The 26,967-nt window shown below is 41.2% G+C and overlaps 2 protein-coding genes across 6 annotated transcripts in view; one reads left to right on the forward strand and one right to left on the reverse strand.

Annotated features, from left to right (window-relative positions):
* Positions 1–25,707, forward strand: part of fgfr1a (fibroblast growth factor receptor 1a) — a 32,683-nt gene extending 6,976 nt beyond the window's left edge. For 2 of the 5 annotated variants that reach the window (XM_076890702.1, XM_024804432.2), the window contains 16 exons: positions 10,692–10,934; positions 11,494–11,583; positions 12,132–12,304; positions 14,076–14,199; positions 15,195–15,385; positions 15,655–15,805; positions 19,070–19,269; positions 19,700–19,845; positions 21,097–21,218; positions 21,653–21,763; positions 22,285–22,475; positions 22,559–22,681; positions 22,769–22,839; positions 22,945–23,082; positions 24,262–24,367; positions 24,474–25,707. In XM_076890702.1, the coding sequence (XP_076746817.1) occupies positions 10,692–10,934; positions 11,494–11,583; positions 12,132–12,304; positions 14,076–14,199; positions 15,195–15,385; positions 15,655–15,805; positions 19,070–19,269; positions 19,700–19,845; positions 21,097–21,218; positions 21,653–21,763; positions 22,285–22,475; positions 22,559–22,681; positions 22,769–22,839; positions 22,945–23,082; positions 24,262–24,367; positions 24,474–24,650 (2,357 nt within the window). In that variant the 3' untranslated portion in view covers positions 24,651–25,707. Of the gene's footprint in view, positions 1–10,691; positions 10,935–11,493; positions 11,584–12,131; positions 12,305–14,075; positions 14,200–15,194; positions 15,386–15,654; positions 15,806–16,947; positions 17,093–19,069; positions 19,270–19,699; positions 19,846–21,096; positions 21,219–21,652; positions 21,764–22,284; positions 22,476–22,558; positions 22,682–22,768; positions 22,840–22,944; positions 23,083–24,261; positions 24,368–24,473 lie in introns of all 5 variants that reach the window. The other 3 variants (XM_014409532.4, XM_024804433.2, XM_024804434.2) reach the window with 3 other exon arrangements.
* On the reverse strand, positions 6,429–8,139 carry LOC143421458 (uncharacterized). The gene is made up of 2 exons (XM_076890704.1): positions 7,880–8,139; positions 6,429–6,993 (listed from the first exon to the last, which is right to left on the reverse strand). The coding sequence occupies exons 1-2, from the start codon at positions 8,137–8,139 to the stop codon at positions 6,723–6,725; spliced, it is 531 nt and encodes a 176-aa protein (XP_076746819.1). The 3' UTR covers positions 6,429–6,722.
* Positions 25,708–26,967: the final 1,260 nt, after the last annotated feature.

A 26,967-nucleotide genomic window follows, 5' to 3' on the forward strand; every position in this document is an offset into this window, starting at 1 on the left:
TAGCCCCTCCCTCATTTATCCGCGACACCTTAAAGGCCGGTCCGTGAAAATATTGTCGGGCATAAACCGGTCCGTGGCGCAAAAAAGGTTGGAGACCGCTGATTAAGAGGACCCGAGGGAAGCTCGGAAAGCTAATCAGAAGTTATTTGGAGAGGAGAGTGACTGCCGTTGGCTGAAAAGAGAGGTAAAAAAAAACTTCAGTGGTGTTGCACACTATTTTATATAATTTTTTAAAGTCATTGTTAACCCTTTAAAGCCGGTCAGAGCAGCACGCTCCGTTTTGTGTAACTATTTTTAAATCCCTGTAGAACCTGAACCGTGTAAGCTAGCGCAATAATTTGTTTTGCATATGAAACCGGAGGAGTTGTACTTACATCTTATGCCATCAGCTTGTCCTCGGCCACGGTTTCCTTCCACATAAAGCTTTGCAAATATTGCATAAAAAGTGCTTGCAGGAACAAAAACATAATATTCCAGAAACACGCTTTGCCGATCCGATCAGCTGTTTGTAGCACTTCCCACAGTGAAACAGACGTCAGCGCGAACTATCACATGTCTGCAATTTGCTGGCCGAAACCGGAAGTGACTCATTTTCACGGAAATGTAGTTTTTTACTTGTAGGCCTTAAAAACCTATACTGGTCATGTTTGACTTTTCTGAATAGTTGCTGGGATGCTTAGAACTCGAATTGCACTGCTGGAAATAGTTTATTTTGATGCACCTGCTGTTTTCTTTGCAAATTTGCATCATATGATTGGTTTTTTTTGTTTTTCCTGCAGTGTATATAAAAATTGGTGTATCTCCTCCAAAATAAAACTATGAAGACACTCAAAATAAATTTCCTGTTGTTGTAAACTATTTTTTGCAACTTTTTTGTATTTAAAGTTTTGAGGGATAAACCTCTTAAATTTCTCCAAGTAGAAATATATGTTAAAAAAACAAAAACGATTTTCAATTGTTTTGTAGTTTATTGCACTTTTTTGCAATTAATGTAGTTACTATGGACTTAATGCATACATATTATTAAAATATGGGCTATAACAGTTGTATAGCAACTTGAAATGCTCCCACAAATGGCACTACAACATGTAAAAAAAATAATATAAGCTCTGGCGGACTTGGTTCTATGGTACGTCTTAAAGGGTTAAATAAATATCGTCAAACAATCGAGATCTCAATTTCAGTGAAAATAATCGTGATTATCATTTTTGCCATAATCGAGCAGCCCTATAACTATGTAACTAAATAACTGGACTTAAAATTGGCACCACTCAGTTTGTTTTATACAGTTGGATTTGGTAACTGGAATTTCAATGTAAAATGAGAAAAATGGATAAAAGCATGATCTTATTTCTATGTAAAGATGGTAACTGTTAAATAGCCCAGTCCAACTTACCCTAATAAACCTCACATAAGAAATGTTTGTGGCCTTCAATACTTGACTGAAGTGTAATAAATAATTTTTCTATTCAGTATTGTATCTTGATCTGCTTGTTTGGGTTTTGTTTTTCTCTCTCCCAGTTGGGATTTAAAAAACTTGAGCTTTCTTATTACATGAAGTTGGGGAAAATGCCAGGGCAGTTAAGTTCACATGCAGCATCTACTGGAAACCCTAAAAGTTGATTCTTTTCATCTGGACGTAGCATTTTCAGTGGATGAGTGACGAAACGTTTCTCCCACTGAAAATGCTACGTCCAGACAGTAATTTTGGGAATACTTACCTGGATTAAGCATGCATCAAGACATCTACTGGAAATACTAGAATTATAGTTTAGGAGAGGGTACTGACTGTGTAGCACGCGCAGTGGCTGTCCACTCACTAGCAGTGAATTTTTCAGATTGTCAGCTGTGCTATAGATGGACATCACACACACTGGGGAGCTGGCAGGTTAAACAATGTCTGAGCTTAATGTCAGACATTACCTCTGTAGGGTAATGTCTGAGGAAAGCAGTGATTCTGTGAGATTGCTTTTGACCTGAGTAAATTCATAGTGTTTTTTGTTTGGTTTTGTTTTTCCTACCAAGAGGAATTTTTGCTTCCCCCAAAAAGGCTTCAGCCACCCCCATTTTCTGACACAAATTATTCGTTGAGAATATAAAATAAGCCAGTCATATCCTCTCCAGCAGTTTATCAAGCAAGTACTGAGCATATAAAACACTGACACAAATAAAAAAATTTTTGACTTCTAGCAGTAAGTTCCCCCTCTCATCCACAGCTACTATATTTTAGCCACAAGATATGATATACTTGATAAGCTGCATTATTTTCTCAAGGCCTGAACTGTGAAGTTGGCGCCTGTGGAGTCTTTTATAATCCAACGTGAGGCAGTGCTGGAATTTCCCTGCGGTTTCAAAGGCAATCTCTTAATTGTAGTTTTCTTTCTGAGCTAAAACATTTGACTTCTTTGCTGATGTTTGGTGATAATGGTTTTGGATTAGATGCTAAAACAACAATGTCAGTCTTTTAGTCTCTTTTGCCTGCATGTACCCCCAATCCTGTTTTATCATGTAGAACTTGTGTAGTCTAGTTAATCAGTCAAGCATGAAAGGAAAATGAATAGATCTCTCCAATGGGGGGGGAGAGAAAAGTTATGAAACCAGGGCTGAGTTGTTTTTTTGTTTTTTTTGTTTTTTTTTTTTAAAAGGAAAATGGTTAAATCCAAACCACTGATAAAAGACAGAACTGTGATATAGGAGAAAAGTAATACTCCTACAAATGGGGGAACACAGCCTCCTTGCGTTTACTGTACATGGACTAATCATGCTCACTTGTTTTGCATGGTCACCCCCCAAAAGGCCCCTTTTAGAGCTATGGAAAGCCCCGCAAAATCTTTCAACACCAATAGTAAAACACAGAACATAGCTAGGTTCTTTTGAGATCTTGGGTTTTTGTGTTTTTCTCCTTTAAAGACAATATGAGGCTAAATGTAGCTGAACTAATTTGAATGACACTGCACCAACTTTGCTTTGCACACAGTAACCCTTGTAGCCCCCCACCGTCAATCCATGCTGATTGCCAATGGTTCATTTAAGAATGAAGAGGTCCTCCACTGGAGTGCTTTAAGGAAGGACACTCACTCTTTGGGAGCTTGCTAATGGGCATTGTCCTATTCTTTTGCTTCCTGCCAGAGCTACTATTGTCTCTTATCAGTTCCCTCTCTACATCACCCACCCTTTCGCTCTGGTGTGGTCAAATCAGCAAAGGAAACTTACATAGCCATTTCTGTCTGCCACTGCAGAACCTCAACTAGTCTGACTTTCCTGCATTCAACCATCACTTCAGTGAGAGCAGGAAATCCCAGAAGTCATTCACGCGGCATATTGCTTCCTATGTTGTAGTCAGAGAAAGTTCCACAGACTGGCGCCAACTCGCCCCTTTTAGTTAGTTTTGCATGTTCGGGCTAGTGAGCTTTCCGCCCCTTGTTTAAACGCCTCTCACTATGTTCTTCTTGACCAGAATTCCTTTCATAATTTGTGTAATTAGGCTGATTTTAAATGATGTCAGTCAATTTTTCCAGTTGGGTAAAAGAACCCATGGATGTCTTTTCCAGGTGGGTTGCTTTCTGAAACTATGGCGCTTGATCCTTTTTAATCCAATCATAGTTGCAGGCAGATTAACTGAGATGAAACATCTGCAAATCCAGAGGTACTTACCTCTGCATGAAGAATTGAAACAATATTTTGTGATAGAAGTTCAGCTATGTGGCAGCAAGGCATTTACACAGGAAAATAATGTTGGCTCTGACTTTATTTTTAGAAAACGATTGGGTTCGTTTGCTAAAAACGCGTTTACATGATTAGTTTTGAGATGGTTGGCAAAGAAGCACACACTGTCCTGACCGTGCCCTACAATAAAACGAGTAAATTTTACAGCTTTATGGGTGTTTTACGATGTCTGCAGTCACATTAACAACTGGGATGTTGACAGTCTTATCAGTGGCATCTCCGTTTGGAGGGCAGGGACAGAAACGTCACTGTGCAGAAACATTGTGTCCATGTGCAAAGCTATAGCTGGTCACTATCACTGTGTCCATATCAAACAGTTTCCTCAGCTTTAATCTTTTATGCAACCTAAACATCAAAATCTGTCTGTTTACAACACTGAATATTTTTCAAACATCAAAGACAACTTTCTGCCTGTTTCTTGGTGCACGAGCATACACATAACGTTCATTTAAACTGACTGGGACACGGCATCTAGAGATGCTTTTCTTTTTCTCTCGCCATTTTAGATTTATAGAAGGTAAACAGCTGGTGCCAATAACCTGGATTATAAAATCTGTATTGCATCAGTACTGTAGTGTCCTAACATGTCATGTTTCTGGTCTGTAATCTGGCTTTATACTTTTTCAGAAAAATGTGATCAAATTTGTTTGTAAAACACAGGACTGTGGTTGAAAAGCAGAGGAGCACACTTAACATAGGTGCAGTGGACTCTTGGCAGAGTAATGCACTGTGTGATGTTGGGTCTCAGACAGGCATTAGATAATGACAGTGGTAAAGCGTAGCTGCACACATATTTGTGTTGGTTTTTATCAGGCAACCTCCCAATTATGAAATGATTATGTTAGCTGTGCCCTAATACATACTTGCTATGATGCAGTTTAAGATAAGGAGTGCTATTTGTCCATGTTCAGTTTTGTCACTATAGAGAGGAGTCTCTACAGATCAACCTCAAATCACTTAAGGCAGGGCTCCAGCACATGAAAACGTGCATAAACGTGCTTCTTTCCAATGTTGCACTTGCTGAGTTTTCAGTAAGTTACGGTGTGTTCACACCGAACGCGATAGACGCGAATAGAGCGTCAGGTTTACATGTAAAGTCAATGGAAAGGCGCGATGACGCGCGATTGCGGGTCCCGCGAAAATTCGGAAGCAGATTTGCGTCGCGAAAACGGCAAAACGCGTGAAACGCGCGTCAGTGTAGCGCGTCTGGCGCGTTTGACTCGCGAATAAAACCACGCGCGTGAGTTTTTGTGTTGCATTTTGTGCATACGCGCGTTTCGCGTCTACCGCTCGAGTTGGAAAAATCTGAACTCCAGCGTCAAATCGCGCCGCGACAACCAATCAGGAGCCTGGTGACGTGGCTGTTACCTAGGTCAAAGGGGCAGATCCAGCCAAAGCCTTTCATACTTCAATGGAGGGGAAGGCTAATCAATGCGGTAGCAAACAACTCGGAGCTGTACAACACCAGCTGCTTTCAGTACCGAGACAGGAATAAAAAGGACCGAGCTTGGAGGAAGATATGTGAAGAGATCGGGCAACCTGGTAAGTTCATTCATTTCTCTTTTGAAAGTTTTCACTGACCCGGGGAAGCCGCACAAAAGCTAGCAAGCCACCGCTATTTTCCCACTGACATACAAATACCGTTCTGCTTTTATGCATGTTGTCATTTAGGAATATATTTTATTGTTTATTAATAAACAGCACACAGTGGTCCCGCTGTTCATCCGTCACTGCTTTGCTTTTTCGCTGATTTTTTTTTATTGCACAGTACAGCATTGCATTCTGCAGCCTGATTGACAAATCTCCTGCGCTTGCCAAATTTATCACGTTTGGTTTTGATAACCATCGCGTCCAATAGAAAAAACAGCACAAAAACACCCATAACTATGAGCCTCATTCGGAAATAGACACCTGCACCGTGAGGGAAAAAGGCGCATGAAAGTGGCGGGCAGATGAAGACAAACCGCGGCATAATAATACTTTTACGTTTTGCAATCTACAAAGGTTTGCACTTTGAGAATCAATTGTGAGAACTGTGACCAGGGGCTAGTTATTCTGAGAACCCCTGCAATAAATGAGGGACCACTGTCTACTCTACGATTATTATATCCAACCTGTTAACATTTAATACTGTATTGATAGAACCAACTGATTCTGCAGCAGAGCATCCCCAGTCCCTGAGCTCCTGCTGCTGCACCCACAGATATGTACAGCAAGCACTGATACCTTTTTAGTCAGTGGGATTCCCTTGTGATCACCTTTACTAAATATCTACAACCAATCTGATTATATCCTGTTATTGTTTTTTTTTTTTTTTTTTTTTTTTTTTCCAATGTTGAAATTAAAATCTAGTAGCAGCCTTCTCATTTCTTTGTGTTTTGTGCTGTTTTACAGGCCCACAGAGGAGGACGGCTCCGAGGCAGATGAGGGACGGGTCCCAGGACGGTCCATCGGCGGTGGAGCTGGCCACCCTGGAGTCCCTGAAGAGGCCACACCAGTCTCCAATGGGGCATTTCCTCCTCAGCCTTGTTCCTGCTCTGGAGAGCAGCTGGTCCTTTTTATTCCTGTCTCTCTGTAAATTCTTATATTTTATATATTTATGTTTAATGTTTTTCTGTTTGAGACTTTTAATATTATTTCAAATAAATGTTTATAATGACTAATGTCTCAGTTCTACTACACAGCAAATGTTGGCACACAACTTGACACATGTAGAATTTATTTCATATTATACTAATGACAAAATATACTGATACAGTGGGATGCAGAAGTTTGGGCAACCTTGTTAATAGACATTATTTTCCTGTATAAATCGTTGGTTGTTACAATAAAAAATGTCAGTTAAATATCATACAGGAGACACACAGTGATATTTGAGAAGTGAAAAGAAGTTTACTGGATTTACAGAAAGTGTGCAATAATTGTTTAAACAAAATCAAGCAGGTGCATCAATTTGGGCACCACAAAAAAGAAATGAAATGAATATTTAGTGTATATCAATGTGTGTGTCTCCTATATGATATATGGGGTGCCTTTGTCTGGATGTGCTTCCCATCCAGAGCTGCACAGCACAGAGGAAAGTTCCAGCGCTCCTGGAATCCCTCTGTGATGGACCGCCAGTCTCCAGGTGAAGGCACAGCCATGAAGTCGTCCACTAGACAGTCCCAGATGGATGTCGCTGCCTGGGGGGTGATCTGGCTCACCGTGGACACACCGACTCTGAAACTGAACGCGATGGTCCTGAAGCAGTCCGCGGTGACAAGGAACCTGGACAAAATTGTTCAAAATCAGTATTATGTGTACTGCAGTTACAAAATACATTATTCAAATTCCAAAATACTTTTGTGATGTCAGATATAAATCACAAAACTTAAATCTTACATAAAACATTTTGTAATTATAAGGATAATTACAAAATGTATATTAGATAATATCTAAAACAGTTGTGTTTTGTTTTAACTTTAACATATCATAATTTGATTGGTAGCAACTTTCACAACTACAGTGAGCCAATCACTCATAATTCCTAAACATGTCAATCAGGTAGGAATGAAGTGAGACATTAATAGAAATAAAGAGTTGTGTGTTGACATGTAGCCCTTTCCTTGCTTAAATCATTAATATTTTTGAAAAATTAATCTGTGATAAGACAGCTTATCAAGATAGAACCATGTAACTAGAGATGAACCAAACTGTTCAGTTTTATCTAACTCTGTTTTAATAAAGGCTGTGACCCCTGCTATAGAGTCTGACAGCTGCAGGGATTATATACAAATATTCAACTATCCCAGAATCAAACCAGGTCTAAATAAAAAGGAGTGAGTATCACTACAAAGGTTAACTCAGTGGTCCTAATGCTACAGTTTGATATCAGCAAACACCGAGCGCATACATTGATGTGACACCACAGCCATGCTATCATGCAAACACTGATAACAGCATAAATCGAATTAAATCGGGACTTGATGAGAGCTTCTGAGTATCACTAGAAATATTATAAAGAGTCGTCTCTGTACCACAGTTTGCTTTCAGTAAACACCGACAGCATTCACTGTTAGCATAGCACATCCATGTTAGCAGTGTATAACTGGATGGATTAGCATATTAGCACAGATATCAATAAAGGACTACCGTATTAAATAGTTTTACTAACCTCAGGCAGACGGACAGGCGCTCTGCAGGTGGGATTGAGCGTCTGTAGTTGGTGTCTAGGCGGGCTATGCTGGGACCGACGAGGGAAAGCAGGTCCTCAAACTGGCCGACGGTGATAGCACTGGAATCGGCCGTCATCCAGGCGCAGCTCCTGGAGCAAGTGGTGAAACTCACCAAACTGCTCATGCCTCTGGAGGACCTGATGGACCCAGGTACGGCGAGGACGTCTTTTACGCTGCTGCTCTGCTCTCCACAGTACATAGAGAAGGGAGACTCTCTCTTCAAGCGCTAGCTCGATAGCTGCCATCTTGCAAAGATACCGGTCTGGCACAACTCCCTCCCACATTCCTCCCACATTTCCGGTTCACGCGCGATGGATTTTTCTTGGACACGCGTTGAGACGCGAATGTACACGCGTCAAATTAGGGGCGTTTGGGACGTTTTATTCGCGTCCATCGCGTTCGGTGTGAACACACGTTAGACATGTGACTTTCTTGTGTATAGATGGCTGAAAACAAGATGGTTTATAACCAGATGTTGTTTAGCTAATATTATGCAACACTTGCCAGCGGAAAAGTTCTGGAAATCCTCAAGTCTCCTTAGTGTTTCTGTCATTTTTGAGTGAGCTTTATTTCATTGATTTGTCTCCTTTCACAAAGTTTTACAGTCTCCTTCAGAATAAGTAGTTGTGGACGCCTTACACCCAGCATTATGAGCTAAATGGTGATCTGACAGCCTATCCTCAATAGATGAATGCTGGTTAACATATTTTTATTCCTGATTTATTGCTAAATGTCTTTGTTAAAATATACTGTGTACACAAACTAGTTATGGTGTAAAGAGGGTTAAAGGTCATTTTCTAAACTAGGCAGTTTATGAAGAAGAAAAAGTTAGCTACTTTGGGGTCGTTCACATGACTCGTTGAGTGCGTGCCACCATTGACTAGCCAGTTGGTGGCATAAAGTCTGGCGTTAAATTTTCAGATGATCTCAGCTAGCTTGGAACCTCGGCCGAGCAGGTACTTGATAAGTAACTGATACCAGGAACTACCCCTAATAGAAAATGCTAAAAGTTGAGTCAAGCTGAACCGAGTAGGTACCAGTGGAAAAGAGGCATAATTCCTCTAAATCAGGGACAAGCAGTACATTAAAAAAAGATCAAATATTCATCTCACTGCTACTTTCATAAATGACATCACAGTAATTTGCCACACATGACCAAATAAGCAGAAACTATCTTTGTTCTCTCTACCAGCGTTTTGCTCTCTGAGATCTACACTTACATTAACTTGCATCGTTTTTTGTTTGCTCAATCGGATTATGGTCAAAGCTGCACTTATGTCACTGTGAGAGTCTAGATCCCACAATGCAGTGGAAACTGGCTGAAGCAGCTACATCGTTACTGTAGGGGAAATGCGACTAATGTGAAAGCTAATAGTTCTCACATGAAAACAGCATTTTCAGATTTAGCACGAGCTTAATGTGGACGTAATCTAAATTTCTCCTCTGCTTTCCCCACTTCAGTTTTGTTTTTGAGGAGAAAGTTGATCCTACCCCCTGGCCCCTTTTCCTGCTGGGATTAAGAGCCTGTCAGACATATGTGATCCAGGAAATACCTTAACTAGGCCCAAGTGGGGTCACCATAGCAACTGGCACTAGAACCTGCCATTGCAGGCCCTCTCTTGCTCGCTCCTGTGCACATGCTCACTAGCCTGCTCTCTCTGCTCCCTCTTCCCCTTTATTGTTTGGAGTCTTTTGTTATGCTGGGAGGGATTAGTCAGGTTAGCTGATGTTGTCCTGAGGTTATTTTGTGTAGACGTGCTTCCTGTTTTGATCAGTAGGTAGTGTTTATAAAACAGTGTGCATTGAGAGGTGTAGAATAATCACGTCTTGAGGCGGGGGTCTTTCACCACTCTGGGATAATTCAGTTTCTGTCATAATGCGGAAGGGACTATGTAGAAAATGGAGAAGCAGGACAAGCATGATTACTGTTGTTTAAGCTTTTATTCTTCCTTAGATGGAAGGAGATGCTAATTAGAGATGCAGTGATTGGTCAGTTGTTCGATTAGTCAATTTACATGAATTTAAAAGTATTTAAATAACTTAATGATTTTAATTTGTTTCACATAAAGAAAGATGGTAAGATATCATTTTAGGCTTTGAAAAACTGGTATTTACTGACACTGACTCTGTGGATGTGAGAGGCTCAAATAATAAAGTTAACCATTTCACTTAGATAATTTTGCTAGTGTACCTTTTGGCCAGGAAGTGTGATTCTAAAGTACGTTGGTCAGTGACGAGCTTTACCGCTATAACTAGACGGACAACACCACATGATGGACAACATGTCAGCATAATTGGGTTACCTCCCTCCTCCTTGTGTACTATGTAGTCATTTAGAACAGGGGGGCTCAGGTGCCTTGCTTCATGACACCTCCCCTCCCTTCATTCCTCTAATTGAATTTCACCTTCCTCTTCCCAAGTAGCTCCTTGCCTGCCTCAAGATAGGGCCTTGACTGGGATGCAATTTAATTTGGGAGAGCAGTTGCGGAGATGCTATGATGGAAGAAAATCAACTGGTTGTATTTCTGAAGTTTACAGTACAGAGATGGTCCTTTTTTTCTTTTCTTTTTTTTTTCTCCCCAATCGAAATAAACCATTGTTTTTGATTGGTTTTGGGGGTTTCAGGTGACAGTTTTATTTGTTTTTCCCTCTTTTCCCCTCTGTTCATGAATCTGTATGATTGAATGACTGAAAGCATAAAGTCACAGTGTTGTATAGCTGCTAAGTAGAACTTCCTTCATTCCTCTGTAGTATCTGTGGAAACGCAAGCCGAGCTGTACACCCTTTCCATTGGGGATCGTCTCGATCTCAGTTGCTCTGCCAAGGACTACCTCCATGCTGTCAACTGGACCAAAGACCATGTGGCTGTAGTGGATGGAGAACATACACGTATCCGCAATGGCCAGCTGGAGATCGAGTCTGTGGAGCTTACTGACTCCGGCCTGTACATATGCACCACCTTTGGCAACCACAGCATCTACTTCAACGTGACAGGTAAGGTTACCATTGTTCTGTGCAGAACGATGGAATAAATGCCCCCTTGGTATGATAGTACTTTGGTGGCTATGTCACAACAGCTAAATGACCAGCAAGCAATTAATCTGTTTTTGCAATATTTTGTTTCAAGAGTTTTGTGCTGTTACATTTTACTACAGTGTAACATGTAGTGTTGAGTCACAGAGCAACAAAGCCAGGTTTCATTTGCTATGACTAGCAGATGATGTGTGACTTATGTCTTCATTAGGAACCCCTGGTGTTTATTTGGCATATGGCACTTTCACATGCTTTTACAATGTATGATATTAATACTATATATTAAAATTACAATCAAATCACAAGAAAGAACTGATTTTATAACAAAGTGAAGTGTTGTACCACTTACTGATGCTACTTGGCATATGCTTTGTTTAGTGTAAACTGTACCCATCATTCCCTCGGTCTGTTAATTCATAAATGTGACATTTTTGAAAAATGTTTTAAATGTTTAATTGCTGCTGAAGTGTTGTGATTAAGAATAAATTGAGTTGTTCTTAAATTACTTCCTGTTTAATAGTTCATATCTCGGCTTCATCTGAGGACGATGACGATGGTGAAGAGTCCTCATCGGAGGAAAACAAACTGCTGGGCAGTCAAAAGCTGATGCGTAAGTGTGCTGAGCTCTTTAGGTGAATCAGCAGTGACCATTTGTTGCAGCAGCATTAGCTACATAAAGTCACAAGCGTATGAGTAATCACCTGAAATGGTCAGTGATTTGAGAGCTTTAAAATTCAATTATCGTACCGCCATGTGTGTGGGTCACATCTGGGCAAATGATTTCACTCTGAATCAGAGGGTTTTTACTACCTCAGTGACAGCTTTTACACAAAAAATAGTCTCTGGTGACTAATCTTGGTTAACCTCAGATGTCCTCCAATTTGTCTATAGAGTAATTAAGACACTCTGGCTTCATTTTTTTGCTGCTGCTGCTTGCTCTGCCCACAAAGAATGCAGCAGCCTCGAAGCGTGACAAGCATGCTGACCTTATTTTGTACTCTTGTCTCCAAGAGCTTTATCTCCCAATGCAATTTGCACATTGTGGTGTAACAGAGGCAAGAAAAATCATTTAGGATTAAGAGTATCAAGACTATTTTTAGATAATTTTTCAAATAATACAATTCCTGCTAACTTTTTTCTCCTCCTTTTTTGTCTTAGCAATGGCTCCACAATGGGCTCATCCAGAAAAAATGGAAAAGAAGCTTCATGCTGTTCCAGCCAGCAAAACTGTAAAGTTTAAATGCCAGGCCAGTGGCAACCCAACTCCAACTTTGAAATGGTACAAGAATGGGAAGGAGTTCAAAAGGGACCATCGTATTGGAGGGTTCAAGGTTAGTAATTAAAGAATTTGGTGAATAGCTATTTCATGTCGATACTGCTCTACACAGTCCTTAATATTTCTTAATTTCTGCATACTCACTCAATACAAATGGAGGTTTCTTTAATTTTTTTTTTCCAGTGATATCATCTTCACATTAGATCACCACCCTGTCCCTTGTACTTAAGCTTTTTCTGCTAGTAAAAAGGAGAGACAGGTTTTCATATCTTGACCCGAGAAACAATACAGGATGAAACCTTATGCTACAATAGGAACTTTTTGTCATAGCAATACTTGGTGGGGAATCCTAGACACCCGTTAGGATATAGGAAAACATTGCCTGTCCTAATTCTGGGTATCATGATCTCAGACTGGCAAAAAAAAAGTTCTTCTTATAAAACATCACTGAAAATAGTTTTAATTACAAACTATGGTATTATTTAATTACATGTCTTGCCTGATATGATTTCATTTTAAATATTTTCATGGTAAATTGTAATTTTATGGGATTACAGTTCCTTTTTAGATTACAGTGTTGGATTCTCTGTGAATAACTGCATTCAGTGGCAGTTTCCCTCACAGGTGTGGAATGTGTGCATGTTCAGACACTAAGAAACAGCCCTCCTCCTGTCCTACATCTGCTCTTCCCATCAAGGTGTGGGCTAGTCCAGCCTTGTCTTGTGCTTCCCTTGCACATCTCCCTCTCCAGCTGGGGCACATTTAGGAGTTTCCTCTCAGCTGCCTGCTGCCATGGTCAGCCCCACCCCAAGTCCCCCACCTAGCCAAGCAGCACATTTAACCATAGGACTGCCATGCTGGGTTTTTTTTGTGTGTTTTGGGTTTTTTTTGTTTCCCCCCCCCCTCCTTTCTTCCTTTTCAGTCAAGGTGCAAAGGTCTGCATCTGCGATTGGGGACGTCTACCATATCTCCCACACTTCTTAATTTTATGGTCGGGCTTCTATTGTTCATATCGTCTGCATGGCGACGTGCAGGAGGGAGGAAATAATGTAGACCACATGTGTATGAACCCAAGCACAACACATCTGGCAGCAGGCAGCTGGACTCCCTCACCACTTTTTTTTTTTTTTTTTTTTTTTTTTTTTTTTTGCTAAATAGGGGAAACCGTCTGTATACATGCATGTTTGATGTTGCCATTGCCTTAGAGGTTTGTTGGCTAATCACACACTGCCGGTCTTGGCAGATTTATGTAGGGAAAAATTATAACACGTCTAAGGAAAAAAAGGAGCCAGACATCATTTGGCGCTAATAAGACATGTTGGGGCAAAAATATACACACAACCATTTCCAATGGCAGCTGTTGGGTAGGACAAAGATCTGCTGCATTAAAACTTTGTCACAGGAAGAGGGTGTAGTGTTATCTTATTATCATCACATCACACCTCATTATTAGCTATTGCTTTAAAATGAAAAAAAAAAAAAGTGATTTATGATCATTCATATTGGGAGAGAACAGATGGGGATTCAGATGAATGTTTTCCTGATCAACATCTCTGTTGCCTCATTTGTAATAACATTTTATTGAATATTTGAGTTTTGAAGTCACATCTTAGAAATTGTGGGATATCACATTATTTTAAGGTATTTTATGGTGGGCTGAAACTAAATCAAGCATTTACTGCAAATTAAAGAATCGCCACCCAGATCTAATGTTTCAGTTACTGACTCATAAAGTTACTACTTCCTTCAGATTTACATTTTAGCCATCAAGTGCTATTTTATAGACATTAAACTAACTTCTTTTTTTTTCTCTAAATCACTTTTAGGTCCGTGACCATATGTGGACCATCATCATGGAATCTGTAGTGCCCTCTGACAAGGGAAACTATACCTGTGTGGTGGAAAACAAGTATGGCAGCATTAATCACACCTATCAGCTAGATGTAGTCGGTAAGATTCGTAGAAATTGTTAATTGTATGTAACTTTCCAGTAAAACTGCAATTGTTGTTTTAGTCACCTGTTGAACATTTGTGAATCTCAAGTTGGTGAGCACTTAGTTTTCTAACTACTTATCTGGACCGTATTCCACTTGACATTGGGTGTTCCCTGGACTCGTTGCCCAGTCCGTCAAACCACCAGGCACAAGGAGATCATGCAAACTTAACAATTGTTGTCTCAATATAAAAAAAAAAAAAAATCATAGGACTCATGAATGGCAGCAGGGTCTACAAATATTCCCTGCAGAAGTCTAAAACAGGCATTACTTGTGGCAGAAGTGATGGGTACAAGTAGAAGAGAGAAGTGATTACTCCTCTAGGGCCTACTCTTTGACTCGCTCTTGCACCATTGGGCTTTATAAATCATGGTTCCACTTCCTCCACCACTGGTGTCCCCTGGGCTTTTCCTAGCCTCAGGCATCTGAGCCTGATGAACATTAAGATTGTTCTACAGTGTGGAGAAAGCACTGTCACAAGTGCTTTCAAAGTCCCCCATGGATGTCTCGGTAAGGAAATCCTCCACAGCTGATATCCTGCCAGGTTCTTGGCCTGCAAGTTTACTTTGGAGAGTTATTAGTCATCAAAATGGGTCTGCAAGAACATTTCACTTCACCGTAACTGCACCAGAGGAGGCATTTAACTTGCTTTCCTGCCTGATAACTCTTAATAATTACACAACCAGCATATAGCTGAGGATGCACTCACATTAAATCTCCATTATGGTGTGTAATTTAGAAAGTGTAGCCTGAAAATACAGCGTCAAACCAAATGAGTGAGCCTTCAGTCCCAGTCATTTTCCAGTAATAAAGCAGGTGACAGTAGTTATCAGCTTTTGTTTGAAAATCAGTCACATTTTTGTACACACAGCTTTTTTATATTATGCGCTTGCTTTACTGATGACCAAATGTCAAAGTAACATTTGTCTGTTTTTTCCGGTTTTGTTGCAGAGCGCTCTCCACACAGGCCCATCCTGCAGGCTGGCCTGCCAGCTAATCGCACTGCAGTAGTAGGAAGTGATGTGGAGTTTGAGTGCAAGGTGTTCAGCGACCCTCAGCCCCACATTCAGTGGTTAAAACACATCGAGGTCAATGGGAGCCGTACTGGTCCAGATGGGTTACCTTACGTCCGCGTCCTCAAGGTAGGAGATTAGTCTGTCATCCTGAAGCAACAGGCCAAATTCATCACTTAAAAAATAAAAAGTGAAGTTCCTTAGCGTGGAGTAATTTGTATGTTACTTTCTGTAATACTTTTTTATTTCCTCCAGTCGTTTTCTATAACTGTTAAGAACTGTCTTTGAAGTTTTATTGTTTGCCATTTTAACTGTGAAATAACCCACACAAACCCCTCAGATATCCTGTGTCGACCTCCTTTTATTCTGTGTTGCACATAACTTGTTTTTGTTTCCAGCATTCTGGGGTCAATAGCTCGGACGCTCAGGTGCTGACCCTCTACAATGTGACAGAGGAGGAGAGTGGAGAGTATATATGTAAAGTGTCCAATTATATAGGAGGGGTCAGTCAGTCGGCCTGGCTGACTGTCATCAGATATGAACCCACAGGTAACCACCACGCTGTAGCACAGGACGACACAGTGGAGGCGCTTCTAGGACCACCTGGAAAAACTAGACCCGCATAACTTGAGACAACCTCAGCTGTTTCTCTCCTCCCTCCCTTCCTCTATCCTTGGTGCTCCTGACTGTAAATGACGCTATGGAAAATTCCCAGCAGAACAGTTGAAAGTGTTTAGTCTCAGGTTTATGTTGGACCAATTCTCATTCCTGCCCCAATCCTGTGCTATGCCCTCCTAATAAGGGCCTCTCTTGCCATCTTCCATTACTCTCGCTCCCTTGCCCTTCAAAGTCCTCCGTACATGGTTCACCCCCTCCCCACCCCACCCCCAAATGTTTATAGTTTGTGTGACTGTGAATTTGTAGCTTGATTTATAGTCCTCTTTTAAATCTACGCTGTCTCTGCAGTGTAGTAGAAAACCATATTGTTATCCTGCAGGCACTGCCACATAATGTAACTACATGTTGGGGTAATGTAGTTCATAATATCTGTGATTGGTATGCTTGGCAGCAATGCACTTTGTAAACACAGCGTATTGATCTGCAACAAGATACTGCTGTGAAGCAGACTATATGTAATGGGCTGTAGCTATATCTGGCAATCAGTTCTGATGACTTTTCCGTACTGCAGTAATTTCAGTTAAAGTACCATTGTTATTTTTATTAGTGCCAAATTGAGCACTAGTTTTGGCAGTTGTAGAGTAAAGCAGTCGCACCAGTCAGCAGGTATATATTCCCACAATGTTGCTGCAGCGAAGTAAACTATAACATAACATGGATTCAACACAGGGCTATAAATACATTGTAAGTGTGGTCTGTTCTGCTGTGGAGTTTCCATGCCCATCTCTTGCATGTAGAGATGAGACTAAGGTATTTGATGTGGTGATGGTGTGGCCCTGTGTGGGGTTCCACAGTACAAACTTAACATAACCGTCTTTCCACTAACAGATACAGGAGGGCTCTCTCTGAGCAGTCCTCTGCAGGGGCTTTAGGTGTTACCTTTTTGGGCAGATGGTGTTGGATCAAGGAGGAGAACGCTCCTCCATCCACTTTCGCTTTCAGAATCCTTTACTCGTGGTCCCTTTTTCCTTCTTGGGCCTCTTATTGGGTGTGCTTCCTTTGTTATTTTCTAGACCGCTGGCGTTAACACCACGGACAAGGAAATGGAAGTCCTTCAACTGAGAAATGTGTCTTTTGATGACGCTGGGGAGTATACCTGCTTGGCAGGCAATTCTATCGGGTTCTCTCATCACTCTGCATGGTTGACCGTTTTTGAAGGTATCAGTGGTTCTGTCTCTCCTCTATATTCCCATTCCTTCCCTTTTTCAACGCAAGCCTGGCTGTCCACCTTCACATTTTTACCAGTTCTGGTAAAAGTGTAAGGGGAAGCCAGGGCACATTACAAATACTAAAAAAAAACAACTTTGCTCTCTCTCTGTGCTCAGCATGGTTCCTGCTCCATCTAAATTCTTTAGATGGGCGAATATGAATCATGCTCTGTTTCTTAAATGATATCAGAACATGCCAAACAATCAAAGCACTGTCCAGGGCCAAAGGTTTTTTGTTTTTTCGTCTTCCAGGCAGGAATACATTTAATGATCACTTTTTTTTTTTTTTTTTTTTAAAGAAGGGTTGTTTGGCAGCTCTGATAAGATTTCACTTCAAACTGTCTCTTCCGTTCTTCCCTTTAATTGGTGTTTGCATTTGGTTTGCTGTTAAGCTGATTTTCTTTGACAAGCTCTACAAATGACATGTTTTGCTGATGTCATTTCCTGCTGTGAGTGCAGCAGCTGGTTTTGATAATTGGCTGTAGTGGATGGTCTCATTCCTAAGGACTGGAATGGACATTTGTCCAATTATCAAGCTGCTTGTCAGTCAACTTCTTCACACAAGTGTAGCTCTCTTGTGTTGCTGGTGTTGGCTAGGGATGTAACTGTACACTTCAGTCGGTATGGCATCTTTGGTTTGAGATGTACGGTTTAACATATGGCGCAGATTATTTGGAGTGGGGTTTTTTTGTTTTGTTTTCCCCTCCTCCTAGCTAGGCAGGAGGAGGCATTTTTCATAGGTAATTCTTAACTTATCCGAATATAAATATTCATCTAAAATACAAAATTAAGCAATTTGGGTAGACGATGGGAAACTAGAGTAAGTCTTTCATGAATTTATATCCACTATGAGCAAGCTCTTATTTTGAAAAAATAAAATCTGACATTAAATTGGCCCTTATTTTTATATTTATATTTCTGTTCTTTTATTCTACTAGAGCAACTTTTCGTGCTGTAGCCCCTGAGTTCATCCTCTGCCTTAATCAAGCTATTTTAGCTTTCCCTTTAAAGGCCACCACTATTTTAAGCCAGCTGTATTTTGATTGGCTGTCCTCTGCAAATATCAGCCAACGCTGCATGCCTGAGGTGACCATAGTAAGGATATCCCTCAAATATAAAGAGCCAAAGCAGTTTGAAGCGCAGGTTTTGGCTCCTAGAATTTTCTCCTATAAGAAAAACAAACTCGGAACAAATATCCCTAATGTCCAGCTCCTAACTATAAAGCTACATTCCAAACCAATGTATGATCAAACCGTTTTTTTCTCCTACTAAAACTGGAATCCATTACACCCCTATTTACTGGTATGACTAAAAGTTGGTGTTTTCACAGTTTGGGAGGAAAAAAACAAGATCTGAACCATAAAATTTGTTTAGGTTTTGCCTTTTATCTATTTATTTGCAATGTTTTTCTTTTCTTTTTTTCTGTAAAAAAGTTGTCACAAATACATTTTGTATCGATCAAGTGAAGCAGTTAAATTACCGCACTGAGCTCATGCTTTGTGGTTTGCTGCTTTAAGCCTACAAATAGAAACAGACTTTTTGATGTCGAAATGATGGGCAGTTCTGAAACATTATGTGTGAAGTGCTCTACTCTGTGTGAAAGTCCGAGTCTTTGTCACCGTTACTCTTACATAGTCATTAATACAAAATGGTTCCCAGCTAAATTTCTGCACTGCAATTTATGGTATATCCTCAATACACAAAGTATTTAAAGTAACACCCTGAGTTTGGGGGCGTTCAATTCCCATATGCCTTGGTGTGTAAGGCTCTGACTTTTAGACATAGACGTGTGGGTGGGTGGGTGCGTGTTTGAGTAGACTGTTTTTAATTTGTGATAAATGGGTGTGTTTGAGTATGCAGTCAGTTTATTGATGACAGCTGACCTTTTCCCTCCCTGCTCCTTGTCACCCTACCCCCTTAAACCTAGCGCCCCCACATTACTCTCCAGCCAGCCACACCTACCTGGAGGTGGTCATCTACTGTGTGGGCTTCTTTTTCATAGCCGTTATGATTGCAATTGCAATTATTGTCAAGATTCGCACCACCTCCTCAAAGAAGAGTGACTTCAACAGTCAGCTAGCCGTCCACAAGCTGGCCAAAAGCATCCCTCTGCGCAGACAGGTAACAGAAAGTAGATAGGGGGTTTGGAATATTTATACTTAGCCACCATTTGTATGTGTGTGTGTGTGTGTGTGTGTATATGTGTGTATATATGTGTGTGTGTGTGTGTGTGTGTGTGTATATGTATATATATATATATATAGATATATATAGATAGATAGATCGATCTCAGTACCAGCCTAACACTTAATGTATTTATGGAGCTTTCAGGCTCATTGTAGATCCTTGACTTCCTGTACATCAGGTAAGTTTATTTATTTAAGGAGTGCTTAGACTCTGGACCTGGCATGGTACACAATGCCTGGACCACAAGGGTGGTTTTTACATGGTACCTTTTATTGTTTGTTTGTGTTTTTTATCCTGTTCTCTGCTATACAAACTCCTAAAAGTGTTGGTTCCACTGTGAGAGGAGTAATGTCTCTGTTTCTTACCTCAGGTGTCTGTGGACTCAAGTTCTTCCATCCACTCTGGAGTGATGCTAGTCCGTCCCTCCCGCCTCTCTTCCAGTGGCTCTCCGATGTTGTCTGGAGTGTCCGAGTGTGAGCTGCCGCAAGATCCTCGCTGGGAGCTTCCTCGGGACAGGTACGTCTAGGGCTAAACATTCAAAGATCAGGAACATGGAGTAAAGTAAAGTTGCAGCATTCACATGGATAGGGATGGGTACCGGTGTTCTGACATAAACGGTAGTAACCAGACCGAAAAGCAGCGCACATTTCGGTGCTTTATTTCGGTGCTTTTTTTTCCTGAGCTGTGATAGACTTCTAGCCAATCATTTTACGTTTCCCAGGATAGTAGGCGGGGCCAGGTACGTACGTTCAGTTAGAGCAGAGCTACAGATTAAAAATGCCCAAGGCGAAGCGGTCAAAAGTCTGGCTGTACTTCACAGCAAAATATGCAAACTCAGCAGCCTGCAACAAGTGCTTTAAGCTGATACTGTGATACTGTCAAAGGAGGTAACACTTCGAAACTGATGAAACACCTGGCGACGCATAGCGTTTTTTTTAAAAGCCGAGAAATGCGCTGTATTTGATAGCTTGCTGCGAGACCTCACACTGTGCACGTTGGGTGGGTTGCCAGTTATCGGACCCGGAGCAACATCCCCCAAAAACCCGAAGAATAGAGTCCTGGCCCCTAGCCCTGCCAGTGTAGCAGAAATGATGAGGATGATGATGCAGCAGCAGCCGTTCTTCTCTGCGTGAGTCACTTAATGTTGTTCGAGTGTAATTTACGTTGAGTAGGCTAACCACGTTATTACATTAATGCATGTAAGGTGAACTAGCAAACATCATCATAGCTACATGCGGCTATCTTCTTGTTTGATGGCAGATACTCCCTTCACCCTGGCCAAAAAGGCTAAAATGACCAAAGAAAAAGTGGGAAACAGCTGAACATGAGAGGTTTTTGGACAAAGTTTGTGTTTTTTTTTTTTTCCATTGTTTAAGCACTGCTTCCAGCCAAGAGTGATACCATATATGCCACATAGCTGCAGAAAAGGCTAACATTGTTATCTTTTTACAAAAACAAAACAAAAACAGCTGAACATGAGAGGTTTTTGGACAAAGTTTGTGTTCTCCATTCTTTAAGCACCGGTTCGAGCACCGTTTAAGCACCGGCACCGTTTCAAAAGTACCGATTTGGCACCGGTATCGGATAAAACCTAAACGATACCCATCCCTACACATGGACAAAAAAAAAGTTGCTGTCAAGGTAATCTTATGCAACACACTTAAACTGCAGGCCTCAGTTGAGGCAAGAGTTTATCTCACACACAGTCGATTTGGAGGCAAACTGCACTGTGTGTGAAAAACTGTCTGGTGCCTCTTCTCCCCGTAGACTTGTTCTTGGGAAGCCACTGGGAGAAGGATGCTTTGGCCAGGTGGTAATGGGGGAAGCGGTTGGTCTGGACAAAGAAAAGCCAAACCGTGTTACCAAGGTTGCAGTCAAAATGTTGAAAGGTAAGTAAATTGTTCTTCAGTGGGTACACAGTAGCTTGAGGAGAGTGATTTGCTCAACTGGAATAAGTTCTTCACTGTAGAGTTATCAATTTAACTCAAGTCCAGGCAACAGGAATGAGAAGGCTTGAACAAAGTGATTAACAGATTCTGCCACTGGATTCCAGCCATTGTACAAATTGGAAAGTGAAGTAAAAAATTTATTAGGACCCTTGACATCCTATATAAAATAGTGTGAAGATTCAGAGAAAGTATTGTTTATTCTCTCGCACTTTAAGTGCTTTTCCCCAGGGAGTGTTTCACAGGCGGCAGCCAACTCCTTACGAGCTCCAGTGTTGGTGTATATACTTTGCAAGGTGATTATTGTGAGGCCTTTTTGGCCTTTTCGCAAACAGAACATGGACTAATCATTGAAATTTATTTCCCTCATCTTACAGCTGATGCAACAGAGAAAGATTTGTCAGACCTTATTTCAGAGATGGAGATGATGAAGATCATTGGGAAGCACAAGAACATCATTAATCTGCTGGGAGCCTGCACACAGGATGGTAGGTCCAGTTAGGGGGCTGCAGCCAACCTGCCCTGTTCTGCTCACACTCACCCCTCAGATAACAATGTTGCTGTGAACCTTACTCTGAGGGATGTGTAGAAAGCATGCATAAATGATTCTGACACCAGCTTCCGAGCTCACAGTTTGAATCGACCGCAGCTGCTGTCATTTCTGTCCAATCATCCCTGACGAAAAACTAAAGGAAACTAGTCTCTAATGACCATGCTGTGCACATCGCTCTGTTGCCTTCACACTGCTACACAAAGCTCTTTGTTCATTTTACTCAACTTATCTCATGCTATAAATACACACTCTTGCGCATGTAGTTTATATTGTCCTTACTGCCCTTGCTGTCGTTAGTGTCGCTATAATTTCTGTTGTGAAATCTTCATCTATAATTGAATAATGCATGGCATCGTTTTATGAATTTAATGATTATGTTTCCTTGTACAGGGAAGCTGTATGAACTGACCCTGCATAAAATCTGACTTGCGCTTGGATTTCTTCCAATCATTTTAGGTCCTCTATATGTGATAGTTGAATATGCATCCAAGGGCAACTTGCGTGAGTATCTACGAGCTCGCCGCCCGCCAGGTATGGAGTACTGCTACAACCCTGACCAAGTTCCTGTGGAGAATGTGTCTATCAAAGATCTGGTGTCCTTTGCTTACCAAGTGGCCCGGGGCATGGAGTATTTGGCTTCCAAAAAGGTAACCACAACTATTAATGCTCACCTTTTCAGAAATGAATAAATCTATTTAAAAATATTTATTGTCTACTTTTATCATTGCAGTGCATCCACAGAGACCTTGCAGCTCGCAATGTTTTGGTAACTGATGACAATGTGATGAAAATAGCTGACTTTGGCCTAGCAAGAGATATCCACCACATCGACTATTATAAGAAGACCACCAATGTGAGTGGCCTTATTTGTTTCATGTTATATGCACATTACTTTGCCATTTACAAAAACAAAAGGTTCATATGTGAATGTTTCCTAAAGGGTCGTTTGCCAGTGAAGTGGATGGCTCCAGAGGCTCTGTTTGACCGAATATACACACACCAAAGTGATGTGTGAGTATCTTGTGCCATACTCTGCTAATTCAACCTTGATGGAAAGTGAAGTTAACATTTAGTTGTGCAGAAAACTAAAATGGCCCCGCCTATTTCCTCCTCCAGCTGGTCATTTGGGGTGCTGCTTTGGGAAATCTTCACACTAGGAGGCTCTCCATATCCTGGCGTTCCAGTGGAAGAGCTGTTCAAGCTGCTGAAGGAAGGTCACCGTATGGACAAGCCTTCAACATGTACACATGAGCTGTAAGGAATCACCACACACAGAAAACCAGAATGTTCTGCAGACTTTTCTAGCATTTTCATATTTGAAAAGGTAAACCAAACAGGGAAATGTGAAATAGCACATTTATTTTATTTTCTTTAAATTAATAAATCTAAACTATAAAAATCACTACCTTCTTCCAGATTATAGCCCATAAATGTAACAAGGATCTGAGCTACGCTGTATCTGATCAATGTTATTCATGTATCAGTAGCGTAGCGACTGAGGACTGTGGGTTGTTTGCATTGCATTTTGTCCAATTTGCTTTGTCATTTAAAAGTCAAAGCCACTGATAAGTAATGCCTTTTAGTACAGGAAGGTGGGTGTTTAACATGTCTCTCTCACAGCGACTATACGTGCCACAGTCACCCAAGTGCATTTTGCAGTTTTTATTTTTATCCACATTAAATAATAATAATAATAATTTAATAAACTAGTGGATGATTCCCTCACTCTTATTTTGAAATTTCAGTCATAGCTAACCAGCCAGCACTGGCCCTTCCCATCTCATGTTTCCCTACCGGTGGATGCATTTAGTACCCAATTAGACTCTCTCCCCACGATCGAACAGAAAACCCCAACATTGTAAGCTACTGTTGGTCACAATAGTCTACATTCTGCTTTTCTAGAACCCACAGAACGTGGAACTGATTCATAGCAGAAAGAATGCTGTTTGGTATTTGGTAAAGTGGCGCAAAAGTGCCGCCTTTTGCATGTAAGTAACAGTGCATATAAATGGACAAATGTAGTGTAATTGTGTGGGAAATGATGTTTAAAATAAACACCCTCTAACACTTTCCATGCTTGGTTTAAACAGTTAGGATTTATATTTACATTACCCACATTTTTGTATATCGGAAAAATCCTGGCGTGCCGTTTGCAATGATGCTTTGTGACTTTTTATTTATTCTTTTGCTGTGCTGGTGAAATGAAACTCTTAAACACTGAATTATCTCCAGCTAAAACATGTTGTCCAGCTGCGATGGACTGTCAGCTGCAGCTGAGTTTCAGTTAAATTGAATGAATTTTCAGTCCTTAAAGGTTTAAAATTCAATCTCTGATTTGGAGTTTAAGAATGTAAGGAGAAATGACAGACGGCTAGAACGATAAAACCAAGCGGTGTCATTTTTAAAATGTATATATTTTGCTGATTTCCACAGGTATATGATGATGAGGGATTGCTGGCATGCTGTGCCTTCTCAGAGACCCACATTCAAACAACTAGTAGAGGACCTGGATCGTGCTCTAGCTATGACATCCAACCAGGTCAGTAGTGGTCCTCCCCTCAGCAAGCACAGAAGCAGCAGATATGTCTGGGGGGGGGGAGTGCAATGCTTAATTTTTTTTATTTTTTTCCTCCCTCTTACTGCAGGAGTATTTGGAGCTTTCAGTACCTTTGGACCAATATTCGCCCAGCTACCCGGACACCCGGAGCTCCACCTGCTCGTCTGGAGAGGACTCGGTTTTCTCGCATGATGCCGGAGTGGAGGAGCCATGCCTGCCCAAGTTCCCTCCTCACTCCAATGGGGCAGCCATCAAGAAACGCTGATACCTCCTGTTCTTTTAGACCAACACTGACACTTTCTCCACTCCCTGCCTCACGGGGTTGGACTCCTCCCCATATTCCCAGAGATGAAGCTAAAAAGAAAAGAAATAATTTTTTTTTTTTTTTTTTTTTTTTTTTAAACCCACTGGTGCTTTGCGGAGAGGGAGTTCGGAGACACCTTGTTGAACTTGCTTGGATCACATGAACTGCAGATTGCAGCCATTTCCCACTTCTTGTTGGTGACTGTGTTCATGAGCACTTTGTATTACTGGCTCACAGCACCAGAAAAGAGACTGACTTTTCTCATCACTCTGGGCATTCTGAAGTCGGGCAGGAGGATTGAAGGGACCGATTATGTTGGGGTTTTATATGTTTGGGTTTATTTGTTTGTCAATGTGTGTTTGATCAGAGGTGAAGGGCAGCACTCTGCTTTTCAGACCAAATCAGAGAAGATGCTACAGAGAGATGTGCAGCACCGTGGTCCACTGCACCACTCATTATCATCTTGTACATACAGTTAGGAATTTATGAATACAAATATATATTTACACTGTATTCTTATTTTTATTACCATAATTGACGTACTTTATTTTGTACAAGGATGCTTCTGCTTGATCCATTTTTGACTTTAGTCTTTAGGGGCAGTTGTTTCATGAGGGTATTTTAAAAATTGATAACAATTACATGGCCATTTTTCTTGCTCACTGTGTCACAGCTCTGAGTTAACCCCCCCCCCCCCAGTATAGTGTGTGTGTGTGTGTGTGTGTGTGTGTGTGTGTGTGTGTGTGTGAGAGAGAATGGTCTTTTCATTTAACTTCAAGGATGGTCACAACTGTAAATATTTCTGGTTGTATGCCATGCTTGTTAATATCAGAACAGTTTGCTTCAGTCATGGACTTCCACCGTGCGTACCTTCTCATGTGATGAACTTGTTTCCTACTGTAAATGTTTTAACAGGGGTTACATTTGCTGCCATATAACTTCTGACAAAAGGGTTGCAGAACACGTATGTCATCGTAAAAAAGAATTACATTAAATAAAAATGCTGTTGATAAACAAACTAGCGGTGCTTTCAGCGGTTGAACTCTACTCCATAAAGTGCTCTATAAATATCAACATTTTTATGCTGGTGATGTAAATTATGTTTACAGAGATGGAACGATGGCCACTTCAATCTCCCACCCAGTTAACACGGCTTGCTAAGGTCTGATTAGATATGATAATGCACTGCTGACATCAGAAGAAATGTTGGAAAGTGCAGAGAGCCCACAGCCAGCAGTAAACATGTTATTTATGGCGGTGTGAATGGCTTGGCAAGTGCTGTTGCTGGTCTTCCATCCATCAGCCACACCAACCTTGGTGCCCGTGTCTGCCTCTGGCTTCCTGCCACTGGCTGATGCATCACCTGGATTGCAGTCTCCATGCAACAGGCTAAAATCGGCAGCACGGCACGGCTCATTCGAGCCTTTTTAAAAGCCTGCTCTTACAGCTCGGGTCACTGCTGTTAGCCTCCATGGCAATACTGTGCTACTGCAAAAATGTAGAGCAGTTTATTTGGTAATGGATTAAAAATCTATATTAGTTTTATTCAGATGCTTATTAACAGTTGAACTGAAATGCTGCCATTTATGATGGCTTTCAAGGATACCACCTCATCTTCCTGGTGACGAGGTAGTATCCTTGTGCCCACTTCAAGGATTCAAACACCTCATTGTTTTTCTGACAAATTTCATTCACTCCTGGAAACCTGTCCTTGTATCCATGTGCTGTGGCTGAGGTGATCCTGAAGAGCTGCATTTAAGAATATAAAGAACGTGCAAGGATTGTCATTATAACCTTCTAATGGTGCTGAGTAAGGAGCAGGGGTGCCATTAGGTGAAGGGCATTATCGCGTTCTAACAGATGGGACAGGAAGAGTTTTGGTAAATCATCCATACTCTGGTAAAGCAACAGTTAAACTCTTCAGCGGATGACTGATTTACGATCGCCATTAGAGCGTGTCCATATTTTGCTCTAATGACACACGGGAAGATGTTTACCGCTAGTGTCACATTCTCCAGTCATAACAGCTAACATCTAATTAAATGGCTTCTGAGATGAGTGAAGAAGGGGTTTGCTATATCCTGTGTTTGCCTTCGCGGACTGATTTGGGGGGGGCAATACAAACTGATTTGGGAATACCGGAATTTAAACCATCCGAGCACTGCCCAGCTGGAACTGGCATGTTAAAACTCCAGCAACACTGTTGCACAATTCTGGACAGCCTGATGAAATGCCTCCAGTTACACCAGCTGCTTATTTTGAAGACTTTTTGCTGCAA

Source organism: Maylandia zebra, linkage group LG12 (assembly GCF_041146795.1).
Source record: "Maylandia zebra isolate NMK-2024a linkage group LG12, Mzebra_GT3a, whole genome shotgun sequence".
Taxonomy (NCBI): Eukaryota; Metazoa; Chordata; class Actinopteri; order Cichliformes; family Cichlidae; genus Maylandia; species Maylandia zebra.